The sequence below is a fragment of the Ranitomeya imitator genome, chromosome 6 (assembly GCF_032444005.1).
Source record: "Ranitomeya imitator isolate aRanImi1 chromosome 6, aRanImi1.pri, whole genome shotgun sequence".
In the NCBI taxonomy this organism is placed as follows: Eukaryota; Metazoa; Chordata; class Amphibia; order Anura; family Dendrobatidae; genus Ranitomeya; species Ranitomeya imitator.
Window position 1 is genome coordinate 242,893,531 of NC_091287.1, and position 24,623 is coordinate 242,918,153.

Genomic DNA, 24,623 nt, shown 5'->3' on the forward strand with positions numbered 1-24,623 from the left:
TGCCCGGGTCCCCTTGTCCCACCCAATGCTGTATGGCTGTTAGCAGAGCCCTCACCAGTCAGTTGACCACCACCGTCTCTACCATCTGGAATGGATTTAAGGTCTCAGGCTGGAGCTATTTATTAACCAGCTGCAGCAAGTCATATGCCTGAGACCTGGCGGGGCGAGACTCCACAAAAGACTACTGGAATACCCGTTGAGCCCGCACATATGTATTAACCCCCAGTTGGGCAAGGATCTCACCTTTCAGCCTCCCATAGTCTAGGGCATCGTCCCGACTGAGGTCCAGGTAAGCCTTCTGTGCATCTCCTGTCATGAAAGGAGCCACTGTTATGATAGGCAATTCAGTATCACAATGGACATAGCGATCAGAGCACATACAGTGATCTGACAATAACCCAAAATAATAGAACGAGCTCTGAGACGTGGGAACTCTGTAGACCGCAATCCCTGATCCTAACAAACCACACTAGAGGCAGCCGTGGATTGCGCCTAACGCTACCTATGCAACTCGACACAGCCTGAGAAACTAACTAGCCTGAAGATAGAAAAATAAGCCTACCTTGCCTCAGAGAAATACCCCAAAGGAAAAGGCAGCCCCCCACATATAATGACTGTGAGTTAAGATGAAAAAACAAACGTAGAGATGAAATAGATTCAGCAAAGTGAGGCCCGACTTTCTTAACAGAGCGAAGATAGGAAAGATAACTTTGCGGTCCACACAAAACCCTAAAGAAAACCACGCAAAGGGGGCAAAAAGACCCTCCGTACCGAACTAACGGCACGGAGGTACACCCTTTGCATCCCAGAGCTTCCAGCAAAACAAATAGACAAGCTGGACAGAAAAAAATTGCAAACAAATAGCAAAGGAGAACTTAGCTATGCAGAGCAGCAGGCCACAGGAATGATCCAGGGAAAAACAAGTCCAACACTGGAACATTGACAGGAAGCATGGATCAAAGCATTAGGTGGAGTTAAGTAGAGAAGCACCTAACGACCTCACCAGATCACCTGAAGGAGGAAACTCAGAAGCTGCAGTACCACTTTCCTCCACAAACGGAAGCTTCCAGAGAGAATCAGCGAAGTACCACCCGTGACCACAGGAGTGAACTCTGCCACAGAATTCACAACAAGCCACCACTTAAGCGCACTGGGTTACTGGCAAGCTCTCCCGCTCTGCTGTGCGCTCGAAGATGGTGAGGAAGGCATCCATGTCATCCTCAGGGCCCATCTTCCTCAGCGCTGACTGGACTTTGTACCGGGCCTCTGACCGGAATGCGGTCGCTGGTGGGGCCGCCTCTTATATAGCCGCGATCTGCTGCATCAACAGTTTATTTGTCGGCTACTGTTGCTGATTAACTATCTCCTGTTGCCTTTGCTGCTGCTGCTTCTGCTGCCTTTACTGCTGCTGTTGCTGCTACCGCTGACACTGCAGCTGCTGCTGGTGCTGCTTATGTTGCCGCTGCTGAGCGAGGACCAACTGCTTCAAAAGCTCCTCCATCTTGTCAGCAGGTTTGAGCTGTAGCATTGCCGACTTAATAGTGACATGCAGCCCACTTTGGGGTATGCCTCAGTTCACACTGCCCGCATTCTCCAACCATATGTAGTGCAGCAGTATCCATGCTGTGCGGTGATGAGGCAGTAACCCAGGAAACGTCCAAAGTAAAGTCTCTTTTAATAAACAGCGTATTCACAAAATATACAGTCCACGACTGGTACCATGGGCGACTTCACTACCGTGTACGCTGAGGGTGCCAGGACTCTTGGCTCCATTTGGCTCTGTGTTGCCTCACACAGGTTGAGCTCTGCAAAGCTGTCTGCTCTGTCTGCTTGCAAGACCAAAACTGACACACCCAACCCTCTGCTGCAGGGTTTTTTACAAACAAACCTGTGGTCATAGGCCACATGGAAAACTTGGGGCCAGGGAAGGAAATGGACTGCCCCACCACCATCCTGTAGTCCATTTGAAAAATAAAAACCCATGGCGGGTTTTCTTAACTCTGCCTTGGACAAATAGCTGGCCCAAGACTGACACTTACTTCTATCCTGCCTTGTAATTACAGCTATGTCTGTGACTGCAATGCACTCCTCTGGCCTCCATATGCTTCTCCGCACATCCTGGGGGACACATTGTGACCCTCACATATAACACTGGTCACTGCCTCAAAGTTTATATGTGTGTGTGTGTTTTGACGAATACCCCTTCATGACATGAGCAGTACTATTACTGCGCATATCGTGTCTCCCCCTTTGATGTGGGCTCCGGCGTTGAGCCCACATCAAAGTCGCGACATGTCAGCTGTTTTGTACAGCTGACATGTGCGCACAATAGCGGCGGGTGAAATCGCGATTCACCCGCCACTATTAACCTGTTAAATGCCGCTGTCAAACGCTGACAGCGGCATTTAACGGCCGCGCGGCCAGAAATGAGCGCATCGCCGACCCCCGTCACATGATCGGGGGTCGGCGATGCGTCAGGATGGTAACCATAGAGGTCCTTGAGACCTCTATGGTTACTGATGCCGGCCTGCTGTGAGCGCCCCCCTGTGGTCGGCGCTCATAGCACACCTGCAATTCAGCTACATAGCAGCGATCTGATGTTCGCTGCTATGTAGCTGAGCCAATCGAGTGGTGCCAGCTTCTAGCCTCCCATGGAGGCTATTGAGGCATGGCAAGAGTAAAAAAAAATGTTTTTAAAAATATGAAAAAAAATAAAAAAATATGAAAGTTTAAATAACCCCCGTTTCGCCCCATCCAAAATATAATAAAAAAACAAAAATCAAACCTACACATATTTGGTATCGCCGCGTTCAGAATCACCCGATCTATCAGTAAAAAAAAAGCATTAAACTGATCGCTAAACAGCGTAGCGAGAAAAAAATTTGAAACGCCAGAATTACGTTTTTTTGGTCGCCGCGACATTGCATTCAAATGCAATAACGGGCGATCAAAAGAACATATCTGCACAAGTGTGGTATCATTAAAAACGTCAGCTCGGCATGCAAAAAACAAGCCCTCACATGGCCATATTGACGGAAAAATAAAAAAGTTACGGCTCTGGGAAGGAGGGGAGCGAAAAACGAAAACACAAAAATGAAAAAGGGCCGCGGCATGAAGGGGTTAAAACGATGTGTAAATGACAGAGAATTGCTCTATGTAAACGCTCATTCTAAAATTGCATTGCAATCAGATAGCATTTGCACTGCATTCGGATGTAAATCAGATGCTAGATGTGAAAGATAGGATTGTAATCACATGACATTCGCATTACACTTGTGTGACTCTCGGCAGGGAGACTCAGACTGATTTTTCATACATTTAGTGTGACTCCGGCCTCATCTGGCAGTTTATGGAACAGCGCACTGTACAGATCTGTGCTGTTCTGCTCCGTACACTGTTTGTCTGGCTGCTGCCAGAGTAGGTCCAACTGATCGGTGGGGATCCTGGATGTCGAACCCACATCTGTCTGATATTCATGACCATCCCCATCATCCAATCAATCACAGTAGTGGACAATCCTTTAAGACAGGGGTGGGGAACCTCAGGCACCAGGGCCATTTACTGCACTCGATGACCTTTTATCAGGCCCCCGAGCAGATTCTCAGGGACCGCATTCTTGGGTAGGGTGGTGTATTTTGATTACAACTAGCTCATTAATTTCCTCTTGCTCTGTTAACACACATGCAGTGTTCACTGCTGAACACTGAAGGGCATGCAATGAAAGATTATGTCCTGACACCAGTGCCAGAGTCAAGATGTATTTTGTGAGCGGAGTTGGTACGGCCCCCGAAGGATGGTATAAATATCCAAATGACCCTTGGCAGAAAAAAGATTCCCCACCCCTGCTTTAAGGCCTGTACACATCCCTTGGCTTAGAGGACTCCTGCCCACAGATGATCTCAATGATTGGCCACAGTGACTTGTGCTAATTTCACTACAGCAACCAATCAGCAAAGACTAGCTGCAACGGCAGAGAAGCAGTGTTGGAACAACTATGGGAAAATGACTCTGATTTACATACATAAAGCAAGGATAAAAAACTTAATCCTTGCAATCAATTTAAGCTCAGCTAGTTTACTGTGGATCAAGAATTGAAATTGTAAAACTAATTTCTAGTATTTTTAGTGAAACATTTTTTTCTACATTGCTAACTTATAAAATTGTTGCAGATGTTGGCGATCTAATTATCTGTGTGACATCCGCAATGAAATATTTACAGTGGAAAACCTCTACCAAATAGTGGTCAACAGGATGACAGAACTCAGGAATCAAGAAGACCTGCTTATATTACAAGAGGCTGACATTATTGGCATGACTACCACAGGTTAGATATAGGATATATATTCAAGTGTGTATGCATGTGTGTGTGTGTCCTGGCCAGAACGATAGTGTTATAGCTCCACCATAGATTGTGGCTACTGGATGTCTTTAAAAAAAAAAAAAAAACACATCTCTAGAAGACGACAATTTAGTGCAGTTATATGGTGATCATCTCAAAGAGGTTTTGATGTAGATATAATTACATATGATTCTGTGCATGATCCATGAACATTCTATCTGTGTGAAATAGTCCTAGCTTTAGGTTTCATAGTTCAGATTTGTGATGATGATGACCATTTACATTTTTATAGGCCGTCATGTATGTTTTTATTGTCTACATTGTCACTAATGTGCTGTAACATTTTCCTTGTATTTCACTTAAATTTAGGTGCTGCCAAGTTCAGAAGGTTGCTCCAAAATGTTCAACCCAAAATTGTGATAGTTGAAGAAGCAGCTGAAGTTTTAGAGGCTCACATCATTACTACCCTTAATTCCAGTTGTCAACACCTTATACTCATTGGAGACCATCAACAGGTATGTTCTTATATTTGTTTGTTTGTACTTTATATTGTGTAGAAAGTATAGCTAACATCATATTTAAAGCATTTGTAATACATAGTAAAAAATATAAATTTTGATGATTTGACCCCTAAGAATCACAGAAAACCAAAACAGCACAGGGAAAGACTCTGAGTGGTAAAGATAGTCATGGCTAGTGGTAAAGATAGTCGGGTTTCATATAGTGTCTTACTTTTTCATTTTTAAGTTTTTTTTGAGGATAGATATTTCATTTATATTGCCATTGCTTTTTTGCATGCTCCTCTGGGAAATTAAATATGCAAATTGCCTCTTCAGCCAGGAAGAGGACCAGAACTCTAGTGCCATCTCTTGGAAGTAGCAATTCTAAGAGTCAATATCGACCTTTTAATCTACCTCAATTTGTCTGCAAATTTGTTCCCTTTTAAGAGTTGCATTGTATGTATAGGTTGAGATATTGCACAATTTATTTTAAGCACTTTAGGATTATTTTTATAGTCCAGTGTTTTCTTTATAAGGTTTTCTAGTATCTTGTACACATATACATTTACTTTTATTCACACACTTCCTTTATAATATAAACAGTGCATTTAAACACTTTAATACAATTAATTCATTTATTATTCATTTTCATTCTTAAATGTCTTTTGATGCACAATATTCACTTTATTAGCACATTTTCACTTAATCATATTTATTGTCTATCTTATCTAGATGCTCTATTAACCTAACATTAGTAAGCTTTATTTCTCTTTATTTCCATATAATTGTGTTAGTGTTTACCTCAGCATACCTATCTTGTGCACAGTACAGCTCCCCATCTATCCTAGTTAATACGACACTTTAGCTCTTCATTGTTCTCCAATACTGCGCACTTTTAGTGCGCATATGGCTGGTAATCCACTAGGATCACTTACGGCAGTGTGCACTCTTGACTGCTTCCGGCCTGATGTTGCCCTGGAGACGCGTCTCGGCTGATGCTTGTTCCGCCCTCTGCTCTGACGCATCTAGAGGGGAGGTGGTCTAGCGTTACATGACGCCAGTCTGCTGTGACGTCACGCCAGTTTACCGGCAGAAGCGCTCAGTGCAGTGTGCCGGATAAATGTGCATCTTACTGCGATCTTTGGGAGGCATAATGAAAAAATCAACAGCATGTGAAGATTTGTTTTTATTTCAGCCTGCAGCTGAGTCTAACAAGTGTTTTCACATTGTAACACTAACAGGTCTCTTGCAATGCAATACATGTGTATTGTATTGTAAGAGACCTGTGATCAGACAAATAAAAATTGATGTCCCATACAGGGACTAAGTAAAAAAGTTAAAAAAAAATGTTTTAAAACTATTTTAAAAAAAATATCACAAAAAAAAAAAAAAATATATAAAACCAATATATATATATATATATATATATATATATATATATATATATATATATATATATATATATATATATATATATATATATATATATAAGCAAAAAAAGCCAACCTATAAAACGGTCACAAATAAAAAGAATTACAGCTTTCAGAATAAAGAGATGCAAAAACAATTATTTTTTTCTATAAAATAGTTTTTATTGTGAAAAAAGCAGGAAAACGTACAAAAATATATAAATGTGGTATCGCTGTAATCGTGCTGACCCAAAGAATAAAGCTGCCTTATTAATTTTACAACACAGAGAGCGTCATTAAAAAAAAAAAAAAAAAAAACAATTCCTGAATTCCTGGTGTTTGATCATTCTGTCTCCCAAAAATCAGAATAGAAAGCGATCAAAAAATGTCAGGTGCCCAAAAATAGTACCAATAAAAACAGCTTGTCCCGCAAAAAAACAATCCATCGCATGACTCTGTCGACTGAAATATGAAAAATGTATAGCTCTCAAAATATGGTGATGCAAAAACTTGGTTTTCCAATAAAAAACATTTTTTAGTGTCTTGACAGCTGCCAAACATAAAAACTCTATATAAATCTGGTATCGCTGTAATCGCACTGACCCGAAGAATAATGTCACCTAATCACTTACTCTGCATGATGAATGTAGTAAAAAATAAATAAAACCAATTCTTCACATGCTGTTGATTTTTTCATTCTGCCTCCCAAAGATCGCAGTAAGTATCACATTTATCCTGCGCACTGCACTGAGCGCTTACACCAGGGTTTCCGCGTAAATTTCGGAAATATGTGAGTCAGACAGAACACCCGGTGGAAGATTCCCCATAATGAGGCAGATGGAGGCAATGTGGACGCCATAAGACCTGTGATCTGGCGGTGTCCGTCTTTTTAGTCATACAAAAAAGCGCAGTAAGACAGTTTTGTGCACCGCTGAAGGACACCGCTGAACAGAGGCCAGACGGAGTCCAGAGTAACTCTGCTGCCTCATCATAGTGAATGAATCAGAGGTTTCATCTGTCCCATCACTCAGAGATTTAGATAGAAACACCAAAGTAAGTGCTCAGCGTAGAGCTGAGTCATCTGTTAAAGGAAATATAAGGGGCTTCCACATTACTGCTTGTACAAAGGCTCCGGAAAAGAGTTATGGCTACTCACCCCCCTAAAATAAATTCTGCTCTCCCAAATTCAAATGCCCCCCTCCCTTCTGAGCCCACAGTGTACTTAAACCACATATATCATCCACATGTTTGGCATTTCTGTAGTGATGAGAGCCCGCCTAATTTATGGGCGCATGTATCCAGAAGCATGGGCTGGGCATAATGTATTGTTGATTGCAATGTACTGGTCACTACTGTGTACTGGTCACTCCAACGGCAGTTTGCATTTTTCACTCAGCAACATCCACTGCTGCCTGTTTCTGGAAAACACCCATGGAGTCAAAATCATCACTACACTTTTAGATAAATTCCTAAAGGGGTATAATTTCCAAACTGGGGTCACTTGAGTGTGGATTCTGCTTTTATGGCATTTAGGGGGTCTTTATATAGAGTCTGGAAACTATTCTATAATAATTTGTTCTCCAAGAGTCAAATAGTGCTCCGTCCCTTTAGAGTCTTGCTGTGTGGCTAAGCAGTACTGTACCGCCACATATGGGGGTATTGCCAAGTTCAGAAGAAATTGTGTAACACATTTTAGCAGCATATTTACCCATTTCCCAGTGCAAAAATGTAAAATCTAGGGCTAAAACAATTTTTTTGCGGTAAAAATGTAATTATTTTTTCTTCACTGCCCAATGGTATCAAATTCTGTGACACACTTTAGGTGTCAATATGATCACTGCACCCCTAGATGAACTCATTGAGAGGTGTAGTTTGTAAAATGGGGTCACTTACGGGGGGGGGGGAGAGGGTTCTGCTGTTCTGGCACCTCAGGGGCTCTGCCAATGTGACATGGCTCCCTCAAACCAATGCCACAAAACCTGCACTGTAATATGGCACTCCTTCCCTTTAATGCCATGCCGTGCTCCCAGACAGTAGCTTTCCAGCACATACTGGGTATTGGCATACTCAAGAGAAATTGCACAACAAACTTTGGGGTCCATTTTTTCTTGCTACCCTTGTGAAAATAAAAAAGTAGGGGCTAAAATAGCATTTTGTGGCAAAAATGTTTTTTTTTTTTTTTTCACGGCTCAATATTATAAAACTCTTATGAAGCCCCTGGAGGTTCAAGGTTCTCACCAGAGATCTAGATAAATTCCTTGAGGGGTCTAGTTTCCAAAATAGGGTCACTTGTTGGAGGTTTCCACTGTTTAGGCACGTTAGGGGCTCTCCAAACACAACATGGTGTCCGCTACCAATTCCAGCCAATTTTGCATTCGGGGCCCCGTCGTGCGCCCAACCAGTAGTACTCCCCCACATATGGGGTATCGGCGTGCTCAGGAGAAATTGCACAACAAACTGTGTGGTGCAGTTTCTCCTGTTACCTTTAGGAAAATGCAAAATATGGAGCTAAAGAGATTTATTTTTGAAAAATGTTATTTTTTTTATTTCCACGGCTCTACGTTATAAACTTCTGTGAAGCACTTGTGAGATCAAAGTGCTCAATACTCATCTAGATAAGTTACCTAAGGGGTCTAGTTTCCAAAATGATGTCAATTGTTGGTGATTTCCACTGTTTAGGCACATCTGGGGATCTCCAAACGCGACATGGCAACCGGTAATTATACAAGCATATTTTACATTCAAAAAGTCAAATGGCGCTCCTTCCCTTCCGAGCTCTGCTGTGCGCCCAAACAGTAGATTTATCCCACATATGGGGTATTGGCATGCTCAGGAGTAATTGCAAGATAAAATGTATGGTCCATTTTCTCCTGATACCCTTGCGAAAGTAAACAAAATTAGGTCTAAAGAAAAAATTTTTTTAAAGAAAAGTACATTTTTATATTTTCCTTCCACATTCCATTCATTCCTGTGAAGCACCTGAAGGGTTAATGTAGTGAGCTGGCCGGCTGTGACTGTTCTATTATCATTGACATAGAATCTGTGACAGACACTGCCCCCGTGTGGCCAGAAGTTATACCTATGCCGAATGTGATTACAGAGAAACAAACTGTATTGGCAGAGCTTCCCCCTGTGATGTCATGTGAACAGGAAGGGGAGGAAAAGAGAAAGCCCGGGAAACTGGTGTGTGCAGAGAGAGGTCTGTGTCTGCTGGCGTCCTCCTGTAGATGCGATATAGAAGATTGCCTGGATGACCGCTATCTCTTGGAAGCCGACATCCAGATTGTTCCCAGCTCCCACACTGCGGAGCACCCAACGGTGACATCTTCACAGACCCTGGAGCCCATGAACTGTAAGCGGGTCCTCTGTTGAGAGGCCGAACATTCCACCCTTATCTGTTGAACCCCAAGGACTACAGTCTGGACCTGAGAGACGGAGTTTTGTTCAATCCCTGTTGTTTTTCACTTCGGCTGGAGCGTCCCCCTGCAGTGACAGACAGGCCTGCGATGTGGGAAGATAACCTCTTGGAACAAAGGAACTGGTAACGTGTGGATAGGGAAAGTGAGGGACAGTTTGTTATTACACGTTATCTCTGTGAATAGGCATATTTTGTACTGTATATTATTGTGTTCCGCTGTGTTAAGGAAAATGTATAACAGTAAAGATACGGTTGTTAAAATAGAATCTGAGTGTGGAAGTTTTGCTGGGCCAGATCATGGATATACATGGGCGACCTTGCCCTCGGTCACTTCATCTGGCGTAGTCGGCAGGATCTGTGCCCAGCAAGATTCCCACCCAGTGTACAGTCAGAAACCGCCGCCGGTGTCCATTGTAAACCAGGTCAGGAAGTTTGGCGGGCGAAACTACCCCGTACCAGAATGGGCGGAACAAGTGCGGATACTGGGAGAAATGTATAATATTGACCCTAAAACCTTGGCAGAAATGGCGGTACTGACGCTAGAGGGGGAGGCATGGACGACAGTCAGACTGGAGACGGTCAGGGGGCAGCGTACGTTGGAGGACTTGGTGCGGGTGCTGGAAAAGACCTATGGACCTACTACGTACCAGGGAACACTGCGATACCTGTTCTTTAGACGGACACAGCTTGAATGGGAAGACATCCCCCAATATGCAAATGCCCTTCAGGTACTCCTTGAACAAGTCTGTGCAAAAGGGGAACAACGAGGACTACCGCCGGAGTGCCCCCGGGACAGTCCTACAGAGACCAATATGTGTGGCCTTTTCCGCAGCCGGGTCCTACAACCTCCACAGCCATCGCCGCCCTGGGGACAGTCGTTGACAGGGACTGCCAACCTTTAAGCGGGGGGGCGTGTAGTGAGCTGGCCGGCTGTGACTGTTCTATTATCATTGACATAGAATCTGTGACAGACACTGCCCCCGTGTGGCCAGAAGTTATACCTATGCCGAATGTGATTACAGAGAAACAAACTGTATTGGCAGAGCTTCCCCCTGTGATGTCATGTGAACAGGAAGGGGAGGAAAAGAGAAAGCCCGGGAAACTGGTGTGTGCAGAGAGAGGTCTGTGTCTGCTGGCGTCCTCCTGTAGATGCGATATAGAAGATTGCCTGGATGACCGCTATCTCTTGGAAGCCGACATCCAGATTGTTCCCAGCTCCCACACTGCGGAGCACCCAACGGTGACATCTTCACAGACCCTGGAGCCCATGAACTGTAAGCGGGTCCTCTGTTGAGAGGCCGAACATTCCACCCTTATCTGTTGAACCCCAAGGACTACAGTCTGGACCTGAGAGACGGAGTTTTGTTCAATCCCTGTTGTTTTTCTCTTCGGCTGGAGCGTCCCCCTACAGTGACAGACAGGCCTGCGACGTGGGAAGATAACCTCTTGGAACAAAGGAACTGGTAACGTGTGGATAGGGAAAGTGAGGGACAGTTTGTTATTACACGTTATCTCTGTGAATAGGCATATTTTGTACTGTATATTATTGTGTTCCGCTGTGTTAAGGAAAATGTATAACAGTAAAGATACGGTTGTTAAAATAGAATCTGAGTGTGGAAGTTTTGCTGGGCCAGATCATGGATATACATGGGCGACCTTGCCCTCGGTCACTTCATCAATATACTTCTTAAATGTGGTTTTGAGCAACTTGAGGGGTTTAGTTTTTAGAATGGTGTCATTTTGGGGTATTTTCTTTCATATAGACCCCTCAAAGTGACTTCAAATGTGAGGTGGTCCCTAAAAATAATGGTTTTGTAAAATTTCTTGACAAAATGAAAAATCGTTGGTCAATTTTAACCCTTATAACGTCCTAACAAAAAAAATGTTGGTTCCAAAATTGTGTTTATGTAAAGTAGACATGTGGAAAATGTTATTTATTAACTATTTTGTCTCCCGCCTCGACTACTGCAACCTCCTACTCTCTGGACTCCCCTCTAGCACTCTGGCACCACTCCAATCCATCCTACACTCTGCTGCCCGACTAATCCACCTGTCCCCCCGCTATTCCCCAGCCTCTCCCCTGTGTCAAGCCCTTCACTGGCTTCCTATCGCCCAGAGACTCCAGTTCAAAACCCTCACACTGACATACAAAGCCATCCACAACCTGTCTCCTCCATACATCTGTGACATGGTCTCCCGGTACCTACCTACACGCGACCTCCGATCCTCCCAAGACCTCCTTCTCTACTCCCCTCTCATCTCTTCTTCCCATAACCGCATCCAAGACTTCTCCCGTGCTTCCCCCATACTCTGGAACTCTCTACCCCAACACATCAGACTTGCGCCTACCATAGAAACCTTCAAAAAGAACCTGAAGACTCATCTCTTCCGACAAGCCTACAGCCTGCAGTGATCCTCAACCTACTGAACAGCCGTACAGCCAGCTCTTCCCTCTCCTAGTGTATCCTCACCCACCCCCTGCAGACTGTGAGCCCTCGCGGGCAGGGTCCTCCCTCCTTATGTACTCGTGTGCCTTGTTATCTGCTCATGTTTAATGTATTTGTCTATATTTGCCCCGTATTCACATGTAAAGCGCCATGGAATAAATGGCGCTATAAAAATGTATAATAATAATAATAATAATAATATGACTCTCTGATTTAAAGGGACACTGTCACCTGAATTTGGAGGGAACAATCTTCAGCCATGGAGGCGGGGTTTTGGGGTTTTTGATTCACCCTTTCCTTACCCGCTGGCTGCATGCTGGCTGCAATATTGGATTGAAGTTCATTCTCTGTCCTCCGTAGTACATGCCTGCGCAAGGCAATCTTGCCTTGTGCAGGCATGTACTATGGAGGACAGAGAATGAACTTCAATCCAATATTGCAGCCAGCATGCAGCCAGCGGGTAAGGAAAGGGTGAATCAAACACCCGAAAACCCCGCTTCTATGGCTGAAGATTGTTCCCTCCAAATTCAGGTGACAGAGTCCCTTTAAGGGCATAAAAATTAAAAGTTTTAAAATTGCAAAATTTTCAAGATTTTCACTGAATTTCCATTTTTCCACAAATAAACGCAAGTTATATCTAAATTTTTTTTTACCTCTAACATGAAATACAATATGTCATGAGAAAACAGCCTCAAAATCACTGGGATCGTTTGAAACGTTCCAGAGTTATGACCTCATAAAATGACAGTGGTCAGAATTGTAAAAATTGGCCTGGTCACGAAGGCAAAAAGAGGCTCAGGCATGAAAGGGTTAAATAGTCAGTATATAACACTGTCGTGCTAGCACCTTTTACACACACTCTCACCCTGGACAAAGCTATACGCGAAACGGGCGTCTTGTCTGTCAGCCGCTTCCAGGTAATACACCAGGCTTATTCACCATGTCTGCATCATTCTAGCGTCCACTTCTTTGGCTTCTTGTAATCATTATTGCAACTTGCACATGTTACTTTAAAGCTACCTGCTTGATTATTTGTGAGGCATACACTCTAAATATGTCTTTTTTTACTGGCCCATTTGATTATGACATTTAACGTTTACTTACCCCATTGACACACATATGGAAATATGAGACTTCATTGAACTGTGATTTCTTTGAGTGTACTTCTGAGTGTGCTTCTTTTCATGATATATCAGTGAAACCTGTCACTGGTTGAATGAAGGGTGACGCAGTTTATGCTATTGATTTACTCCAAGTGCAGATTGTAAATTTCTTTTTCTTGTTTTTTTCCTGTGGGCAGGACCCAATTTGTAGGCTTTTCATTGCATTTCATTCAATGGATTTAGTACCTTAGGTGAATCCTCAATAGCGTTACTACAATTGGTGTATTTCTGTAAAAAGTGGCTTTCTTTGCATTTATGTCCCTATATTACTTTTTACTACTTTTTAATTATTTTGTATCAATAAACTTTACAATTCTATGGCATTTTTTGCTTCCTTTTTCTAATTTTTGGTTTAATAATTATTATGTAAGTGCCACAGATCTAGGCTGTATTTAAAATGTTGGGTTAAAATTGAGATTCTGGTTTGGCTTTTATCCAAAGCCATATTGCAAGGCTCGTTAAAGGGTCGATCATGACTTTTAGGATTGCTACTTCCAATCGGTGGCATTAGAGTTCTGGTCCTCTTCCCCTTTGAAGGGGCAATTTGCATATTAGAGGAGCATGCATGTCATATAAGTCTCCTCACTCTTCACAAGGAGAATCGTTACGCGTTAAATCCCAGTCTTAAGCCTCTCCTAGCCAAATCAGATTTCATACTTGCACTGACAAGGGGCAATACCCAAAACACCATGTCTGCAAATTGAGATTCTGAGTTGGCTTTTACCCTAAGTAATCTGGCAAGGCTCATAAAGGGTCAATATTAACTTTTAGGATTGCTACTTACAATAGATGACACTAGAGTTCTGGTCCTCTTTCTCTCTGAAGTTGCAATTTGCATATTTAATTTCACAGTGGAGCATGCATGGCATATAAGTCTCCTCACTCTGACATGCCAGACCTGGCATGTCCCTCTCCACAAGGAGAAACATTACTCTTTAGATTCCAGTCTTAAGCCTCTCACTGTTGTGAATTCTGTGGCTGAATTCACTCCTGTGGTCACAAGTGGTACTGCAGCTTCTGAGCTTCCTCCCTCAGGTGTTCTGGTGAGCTCGTTAACTGCTTCGTTACTTAACTCCGCCTGATGCTGCTATCCTTGCTCCTTGTCAATGTTTCAGTGTTGGAACTGAGCTTCTCCTGATTGTTCCTGTGACCTGCTGCTCTGTATAGCTAAGTGCCTTTTGCTATTTTGTTGCTTTTTTTCTGTCCAGCTTGTCTTTTGTTTTGCTGGAAGCTCTGAGACGCAAAGGGTGTACCGCCGTGCCGTTAGTTCGGCACGGTGGGTCTTTTTTGCCCCCTTTGCGTGGTTTTTGCTTTAGGGTTTTTTGTAGACTGCAAAGTTCGCTTTACTGTCCTCGCTCTGTCCTAGAATATCGGGCCCCACTTTGCTGAATCTATTTCATCCCTACGTTTTGTCTTTTCATCTTACTCACAGTCATTATATGTGGGGGGCTGCCTTTTCCTTTGGGGAATTTCTCTGGGGCAAGTCAGGCCTATTTTTCTATCTTCAGGCTAGCTAGTTTCTTAGGCTGTGCCGAGTTGCCTAGGTAGTTGTTAGGCGCAATCCACAGCCGCTTTTAGTTGTGTTTAGGATAGGATCAGGTGTGCAGTCTACAGAGTTTCCACGTCTCAGAGCTCGTTCTTGTGTTTTTGGGTATTTGTCAGATCACTGTGTGCGCTCTGATCTCTAAGCACACTGTGTCTCTGGATTGCCTTCATAACACCTGTCATTAGCAAACATAACACTCACCTAGCCAAATCAGATTTCATACTGTGCACTGACAAGGGGCAATACCCTGAAACACTGTGTCTTCAAATTGAAATTCTGGTTTAGTTTTTATTCTAAATCTTATGGCAAGGTTTGTTAATGGGTCGATACTGATTTGTTGGATTGCTACTTCCAATAGATGGCACTAGAGTTCTGGTCCTCTTCCTCTCTGAAGATGTAATTTGTATATCTATAGGATCTAGAACACTACAAAGGCCCATATACCTGACAAACATAACCAAATATAGGTGGGGGCTTAGATTCAAATTTTGCATTGGTGCCCATCGGATTCTAGTTACACCACTGCTAAATGGGATTGAATAGGTTTAGAAAATTTCTGAATACTCTTTAGATTTCTTAGCTAATGTAGGTACCAAGTTGAGTACAGAGATCTGTTAACCAGAATAGAAAGCAGAAACCGTGTGTTTGTGCATTACATAGACAGCCACCTTAATTCAGTGGGAACTGTATATTAATTTCTCCTGTTGTAGCACAGCTAAGAAATTGTACACTGGCTGCAGCATGCCACAGTTACCACTTACAGCTGAGCACTAGGAGTCCAAGTAGCAGAAAGATTTTTTTTTATTTATTTTACTCACTTATATCGCATTTACAGACGTACTGGAAAAATACAGTGGGTACGGAAAGTATTCAGACCCCTTTAAATTTTTCACTCTTTATTTCATTGCAGCCATTTGCTAAATTCAAAAAAGTTAATTTTTTTTCTCATTAACCCCTTTCTGACCTCAGACGTACTATTCCGTCCATGTGACCTGGGCCAATTTGACCATGGACGGAATAGTACGTCTCAGCGATCAGCCGCGATCCCGGAGAGATCGGAGCCGATCTCCGCCCTGATTCTGACAGCTGGCACCCGGCACTAGGTGTCAGGAGTGGTCACAGACTGCTCCCGACACTTTAACCCCCTGAAATACTGTAATAGAACACGATCGCAGCATTTCGGAAATCGGTGCAGGGGCTGACAGCCCCTCTGCCCTTGCATTGGAGACCCACCATGACGTGGAGCATGACGTGGGGTACCGATGTTGCCGTGGTGACCCGATGTCGTCATGACAACATATGGGTCACCAGAGCTTGGAAACTTGGTGATCATGCGCAGTGCATGGTCACCAAGTCTTCCTGTCAGTGCAGCACTGACAGCTAATAATCTTTATTTTTATTTTTATTTTTATAAAATACATAAGACAGCTTATATGGCATGCAGATGCTGCTTCATCTGCATGCCATAGAAGCAATCAGCCTGGAAAAAATGATTGTCCCATAGTGGGACGAAGTAAAATAGTTTAAAAAAAAGTAAAAACTTTTTTAAAATAACTGTAAAAATATTAAAAAAAAAAAATAATAATAATAATAAAAATCAATATTTATTCTATCAATAAATAAATATTTTAATGAAAAAAAAATCTAAACAATAAAAGTATACATATTTGGTATCACCCGACTATAAAACTGTACCACTAGTTAACCCTTTAGTGAACACCATAAAAAAAAAGACAAGGCAAAAAACAATGCTTTATCATCATACAGCCAAGCAAAAAGTGGAATAACACGCGATCAAAAAAGACGGATATAAATAAACATGGTACCGCTGAAAACGTCATCTTGTCCAAAAAACAAACCCCCATACAGCTCCATCAGCGGAAAAAAAAAAATATGGCTCTTAGAATAAGGGGATGCAAAAATAATTATTTTTAGATAAAAAAAAATTATATAAATGAGGCATTGCTGTAAATGTACTAACCCGAAGAATAAAACTGCCTTATCAATTCTACCACACATGGAACGGTGTAAACGCGCCCCCTAAAAGAAATTCATGAATTGCTGGTTTTTGTTCATTCTGCCTCCCAAAAATCGAAATAGAAAGCGATCAAAAAATGTCATTTGCCTGAAAATGGTACCAATAAAAATATCAACTCGTTGCGCAAAAAAGGAGACCTCACATGTTTCTGTCTGCCAAAATATAAAAAAATTATAGCTCTCAAAATATTGTGTTGCAAAAACTATTTTTTGCAATAAAAAACGTCTTTTAGTGTGTGACAGCAGCCAAACATAAAAACCTGCTATAAGGTCTCTTTCACACTTCCTGATATTTCTGGTACCGGAGATGTCAGTGTTCGTGTGTGTAATACTTGCTAATACTTGCGGCACACGTGTGGCATGCGTGTGCCGCATCAGTACCACACGGAAGGGCGCCAGGGAAGAAGCGTTACAGTAAGCGCTGTTCCCTGGCGCCGGGTTGCTAAACACTGCTCTCATCATTCTCCCCTGCTCTGCCGGTGATCGGTGCGAGCAGGGTAGAATGATGAGAGTTACATTTAAATAATAAAAGAGACAGCAGGTATCGGCTGTTGAGACTACTACTCCTATCAGCCTACCCCTGCTGCTGCTAATAACAGTGACAGAAGGAGCGGCAGATGGGAGTATTCATCTGTCGCTCCTGCACTGTAAATAAATATGGTAATTTAAAAAAAACTGATAACCAGACAAACAAAACTCACAGCTGGGGTCTGCAACCCTCAGCTGTCAGCTTCAGTAAGTTTGGGTATCAAGAATAGAGGGGTCCCAACGCCATATTTTTTCATTATTTAAATAAATAATTTAAAAAAAAAACCTGTGTGGGGTCCCCCCCATTTTTGACAACCAGCCTTGCTTAAGCTCAAAGCTAGAGGCTGGTATTCTCAGGCTGGTAAGTGGCTATAGATATTGACCCCCCCCCAGCCTAAAAAATAGCAGACCGCAGCTGCCCAGAAAAGGCACATCTATTAGATGCGCCAATTCTAGCGCTTTGTCCGGCTCTTCCCACTTGCCCTGTAGCGGTGGCAAGTGGGGTAATAGTTGTGGGGTTGATGTCACCGGTGACATCAAGCCCACGGCTTAGTAATGGAGAAGCGTCTGTAAGACACCTATCCATTACTAATCCTATATTTGTATGGTAAATAAAGACACAACCAGAATAAAGTACTTTATTTGAAAACAATAATAACACAGACAACTTTATTATTCTTAATTAAACCATACTTACAACCACGCCTAATCCAAGCAAAGCCCTCGATCTCCTGTAATAAAAAGAAAATAAAAAACAACAATATACCATACCTGTCCATTATTGTGTCTCATGCAGTAATCCATATCTGGGGGATATACAGTTTTCAACCTGGAGGGTGCCAAGATGCAACCGTCCCACCTGAAAACCACTGGTGAATGAGCTGCTATTAAATACAGTGTCAGTGACTGGGGGTGACGTAATAGAGGTAACCTCTGGTCACTGAACTCCATTCCTTATGGGCTGAGCTGCGATGAGATCCGGCAAGATTCCCTCTAGCACAGTGAGCGCTCAGGGCTCTCGGTGTTAGCGGGGATCTCACAGAAGTCACCGCAGCTCAGCCCGGCTGGGAACAGAGCTCAGTGACCGGAGGCTACCTCTATAATGTCACCCCCGGTCACTGACGCTGCATTCCAAAGCAGTTCATTCACCAGTGGTTTTCCACCGGGACGGTCGCATCTTGGCACCGTCCAGGTTGAAAACTGTACAGGTCCTTCTCAAAAAATTAGCATATAGTGTTAAATTTCATTATTTACCATAATGTAATGATTACAATTAAACTTTCATATATTATAGATTCATTATCCACCAACTGAAATTTGTCAGGTCTTTTATTGTTTTAATACTGATGATTTTGGCATACAACTCCTGATAACCCAAAAAACCTGTCTCAATAAATTAGCATATCAAGAAAAGGTTCTCTAAACGACCTATTACCCTAATCTTCTGAATCAACTAATTAACTCTAAACACATGCAAAAGATACCTGAGGCTTTTATAAACTCCCTGCCTGGTTCATTACTCAAAACCCCCATCATGGGTAAGACTAGCAACCTGACAGATGTCAAGAAGGCCATCATTGACACCCTCAAGCAAGAGGGTAAGACCCAGAAAGAAATTTCTCAACAAATAGGCTGTTCCCAGAGTGCTGTATCAAGGCACCTCAATGGTAAGTCTGTTGGAAGGAAACAATGTGGCAGAAAACGCTGTACAACGAGAAGAGGAGACCGGACCCTGAGGAAGATTGTGGAGAAGGACCGATTCCAGACCTTGGGGAACCTGAGGAAGCAGTGGACTGAGTCTGGTGTGGAAACATCCAGAGCCACCGTGCACAGGCGTGTGCAGGAAATGGGCTACAGGTGCCGCATTCCCCAGGTAAAGCCACTTTTGAACCATAAGCAGCGGCAGAGGCGCCTGACCTGGGCTACAGAGAAGCAGCACTGGACTGTTGCTAAGTGGTCCCAAGTACTTTTTTCTGATGAAAGCAAATTTTGCATGTCATTCGGAAATCAAGGTGCCAGAGTCTGGAGGAAGACTGGGGAGAAGGAAATGCCAAAATGCCTTAAGTCCAGTGTCAAGTACCCACAGTCAGTGATGGTGTGGGGTGCCATGTCAGCTGCTGGTGTTGGTCCACTGTGTTTCATCAAGGGCAGGGTCAATGCAGCTAGCTATCAGGAGATTTTGGAGCACTTCATGCTTCCATCGGCTGAAATGCTTTATGGAGATGAAGATTTCATTTTTCAGCACGACCTGGCACCTGCTCACAGTGCCAAAACCACTGGTAAATGGTTTACTGACCATGGTATTACTGTGCTCAATTGGCCTGCCAACTCTCCTGACCTGAACCCCATAGAGAATCTGTGGGATATTGTGAAGAGAAAGTTGAGAGACGCAAGACCCAACACTCTGGATGAGCTTAAGGCCGCTATTGAAGCATCCTGGGCCTCCATAACATCTCAGCAGTGTCACAGGCTGATTGCCTCCATGCCACGCCGCATTGAAGCAGTCATTTCTGCCAAAGGATTCCCGACCAAGTATTGAGTGCATAACTGAACATTATTATTTGATGGTTTTTTTGTTTGTTATTAAAAAACACTTTTATTTGATTGGATGGGTGAAATATGCTAATTTATTGAGACAGGTTTTTTGGGTTATCAGGAGTTGTATGCCAAAATCATCAGTATTAAAACAATAAAAGACCTGACAAATTTCAGTTGGTGGATAATGAATCTATAATATATGAAAGTTTAATTGTAATCATTACATTATGGTAAATAATGAAATTTAACACTATATGCTAATTTTTTGAGAAGGACCTGTATATCCCCCAGACATGGATTACGGCATGGGATACAATGATGAACAGGTATGGTATATTGTTGTTTTATTATTTTACTTTTACTTTTATTACAGGAGATCGAGGGCTTTGCTTGAATTAGGCGTAATAATAAAAATGTTAAACTGTGTTTTGTTTTTATTTCAAACAAAAGATTTTATTCTTGCTGTGTCTTTATTTACCATACAACTATATGATCAGTAATGGATAGGTGTCTTATAGACGCTTCTGCATTACTAAGTCCTGTGCTTGATGTCACCAGTGACATCAACCCCACAACTATTACCCCACTTACCACCGCCACATGGCAAGTGGGAAGAGCTGGGCAAAGTGCCAGAATTGGCGCATTTAACAGATGTGCCTTTTCTGGGCAGCTGTGAGCTGCTTATTTAGGCTGGAGTGTCAATATCCATGGCCCCTTACCAGCCTGAGAATTTCAGCCCCCAGCTGTGAGCTTTAGCAAAGCTGGTTGTCAAAAATTAGGGGGACCCCACTCCATTTTGTGTTTTTTTTTTAATAATTAAAAAATATGGCTTGGGGACCCCTCTATTCTTGATATCCAACCTTGCTGTAGCTAACAGCTGAGGGTTGCAGCCCCAACTGTGAGTTTTGTCTGGCTGGTTATCAAAACTGGGGGGGAACCCACGCCGTTTTTTTATAATTACTGTATTTATTTACAGCGCAGAAGCAGCAAATGAACACTCCCATCCGCCACTCCTGCTATCACTGTTATTAGCAGCAGTAGGGGTAGACTGATGGGAGTAATAGTCCCATCAGTCACCGCCTGTTGTATGTTTTATTACTTAAATGTAACTCTCATCATTCTCCTCGCCGGCAGAGCAGGTAAGAATGAGTAGAGCCGTGTTCAGCACCCGGCTCCAGGGAGCAGCACTTACTGTAACGCTTCTTCCCGGCGTCGATGCGTGTCACATGGATGACATCCATGTGTGTTATGTGTATGCACTGTGAGATAGCGATACCTAAGTGTGTTGGGGGACATTCACTTGGCATGGGATTAAAGCACACAGGAGCTGTTTTCTCACATAAATCAGTCTATCTGGTTTATTAACTCCACATAAACCACATAACGTAAAGTTCATTTTATTATATCCATCTGTTCATGTAGCAGATAAACCTCTCTGCAGTATATTACAACCCCCCTTGTCCGTGGTATACTTCCAGGAGCTCTGCTCCACAAGTCAGTCCTGGCTTCGCCAACACAGAAGCTGTCCCAGGCTCTGCAGGTACATGGTCTCACCAGGTGCTTCCAGGAAGTCTCCACTCACAGGAGCTTCCAACACCAAGTATCCAGGTCCACGGTCTCTCCACGTGCTCTTCAGGAAGTCTCCACTCGCCGGAGCTTCCAACACAGATCTGACCCCTTTCAGGCCTACAACACACACCATTCAGGTCCAAACACTCTCAACCATGTGACCAAACCCTGGTCACATTACGTAGCTGTAACCACCCCATAGGTGTGAGGTGGTGTGGTTAGCCTGTCTCGCCCAGCTCTTTGACTAACCCTGCAAGCCACCCTTTAAAGCTATACAAATACTTGTGGGACTACAGGTCCCAGAACAACAACATTATTGGCTTACAGTGCAGACTCCCTCTGCGACACATACCGGCCATTTACAATCATGCCGGACACTGTTTCATTATCACCATTACAGATATGCCTCCATGCGTATCCTGAGGAGCACAAACAGCCCCTCCTGGCTGTAACATGGGTCACTGCATCACATACCCTCTCCCTATGTTCAAACTTGTGGGGTTGAGCACTTGACATAAACCAGGGGTCCAGAGACCGGGTACCCATGTCACTTTGCCCTACAAGTTGAGAGGACCGCCCCCAGCGGTCAGCTTGTCGGCCTTGGGCTTCAACCCTTGAGTCACTATTTCTCTGTGTCACCAGACTCTTTTTAGTCAATCCACTTTCCAAGTGTGCCCCTTCTCATGACCTTTCTTTCCGTGGCTGCCACCCACGGTTGTTGCGGTCGTGAGTCCACCATCCAGTCGAACCTAATGACTGATCTGAGTCTGACTCTTCATTACTACATCTGCTACCGGGTCACCCGCCTGGGTCACTCAGCCCTGAGCTAACAGACGAGTCACTACTTTGCACTCTTCTATTCTTTAGGGTATCTTTTCGTATCTCCAGACCCCTGATTGAAAGTGATCGTCATCTTATATTCTGCAGCTGTTTATTAATCTGCAGACGGTCCAGTATTAGCTGCTCTATCTCCTTCAGATATGTCACCCTATGTTCAAGAAGCATTCGAATGTTCCTAAGGCTTTCTACTGAGCCGATTATGACAAATGGAACATCCTATCTTCACCAGCTACCTGGACTTCACCATCATCTGGAATCCTCACTCTCGCCACACCGGATCTATTCACCAGTTCTTGCATCACTTTTCCACGACTTTCCCCACCAGATTTCTGGGTTCTTGAATGATATCTTCCACAAATCCCAGCCGACTTTGAGCTTTCCTGGTACCCTCCAAACGTCGAGTGGCTTCCTTATTCCTCAACAGGATCATCTGTTTTGTGCGAAGACATTGTAGGTGCATATCCTTCTGGATAGCCACCCGCTTCACTGTGACTTCCCTAGTTGACAGTATCACCAACTGTTACGTCTCTGGAGCCCAGTTCACACTACATGCTTCTATTGCCTTTTTAAAGGCCTTACGCACATCCACACTGGTACATGCTTCTCGCACATCTTCGGGTACATCTATCACGGACTTGAAGAGTTGAGCCTCATTCTCTTCATGGACGGATGGCTCCTGTTTTGCCATGGACCTTTCCATCAAGACACCTGCCACGACCGGTGACTGTCTTGTTCTGCTCTTAGCTCAAACTCTTCCTTTGCTTTATCTTCGCCTTCGCCAAGATGGGCATTGGCAGCGTCACCTCGTTACCACTCTGGCAGTTCCGCGGTAAGTCTGCGACCACCACCTCTTTCTCTTGTAGAAGGCCTCTTAATGCTTTTCTGAGCACTTCCACATCTTCTCTTAGGGCCTTGGTCACAGTTTGCCACATTGACAGGTGACCTTTGAGCTTAGACACCTCTTTCTCCAAGGCACCCACTCGGCACTCAGCAGCCTGTCTCCGAAGCTCCTCTTGCTTAAACCAGGCTTCTACTGCCTCCTGGATCCTCCTTAACTCGATTCTCCCATCCTCTGGTTCGTTGAGTTTCCATCACTCGAGAAGGTATCTGCTTCAGTCCCCACACCTTAGGTGGCTTCCTCCACCTTTGCACCCTTGGACTCAGCATGGTCATCTTCAGCCTACTCTTGGGTCTCAGCAGTGTCAACCCTAGCTTTGTCCCGGTTCTCTAGGACTTTAGAGTACTTCACACACTCCACGTCCTCAGCATCAGGTTTTCTGGAGCCTTCACCATCTTCCATCACCTCATCTTTATTCAAATTTTCACAAGGTGCAACTGGTTCAACCACTTTGCGCCTTTTACATCTCTGTCAATGGGAGGAAGACTTGCCGTTTGTACCTGAGTCAGCCTTACTGCACTCTTTTCCGCTGGTGTCTTCATCTGAATTGGAGTTACTACCACCCAGTCGGTCATCCTGGAACGAGCAGTCCCCACTTAAACAGGTAATATTTTCTGGTATGGCTGCCCCTGCCATCATGACTTCACTTTGTGGAGCACTGTCGTTCCCCTGTGTCAGTGTTTTTGACAGCACAACATCGTACTCAGCTCTAGCGGTTGCTACTGGCAATGACATGTCACAGTCACCCCCGGAGTCTGTCTCACCCCCCACAACATGGTGAACCCTCCAGTTGCTCTCTAAATAGGTGTCACACGTTTTATCTACCACATCACTGACAGTCATCTTGTGGTACACGCCAGGTGACATCATGTCCATAAGGTGGGCAGAAGCACCCTTTCCACAGGTCAACCTGACATCTGACCCATCAATTTTGGAAGGTATTAATGCTTTTAAGTATGCAACCCCCTTAGCCGAGAGACCTCCATCCTCCTGCTGTAGAGGAACGCCCTCCTCCCACAAGTCTGAAAATAACTTAGTCCTGACTCCCGGCCTACTGTCACCAGACAGGTTAAGTTTGGGACTATGGTGGCATCAAGAATTGTATAGCCCCTGACCATCTCGAGGTGCACCTGGGCCACTGAATAAACCTTAGCGTCCCCATGGATGCAGGTGACCTCGATCTTTTTGAACCTTAACCCCTTAAGCCCCGAGGGTGGTTTGCACGTTAATGACCGGGCCAATTTTTACAATTCTGACCACTGTCCCTTTATGAGGTTATAACTCTGGAACGCTTCAACGGATCTTGGCGATTCTGACATTGTTTTCTCGTGACATATTGTACTTCATTTTAGTAGTAACATTTATTCGATATAACTTGCGTTTATTTGTGA

At 43.7% G+C, this 24,623-nt stretch overlaps 1 protein-coding gene across 1 annotated transcript in view; it reads left to right on the forward strand.

Moving 5' to 3' along the window:
- The window catches only part of LOC138642404 (NFX1-type zinc finger-containing protein 1-like), a 418,979-nt gene that overhangs the window by 369,238 nt on the left and 25,118 nt on the right, over nucleotides 1-24,623 (forward strand). Inside the window, exons 27-28 of the mRNA XM_069730530.1 lie at nucleotides 4,170-4,324; nucleotides 4,709-4,854. Coding sequence (XP_069586631.1) covers nucleotides 4,170-4,324; nucleotides 4,709-4,854 — 301 coding nt within the window. The remainder of the gene's footprint in view (nucleotides 1-4,169; nucleotides 4,325-4,708; nucleotides 4,855-24,623) is intronic.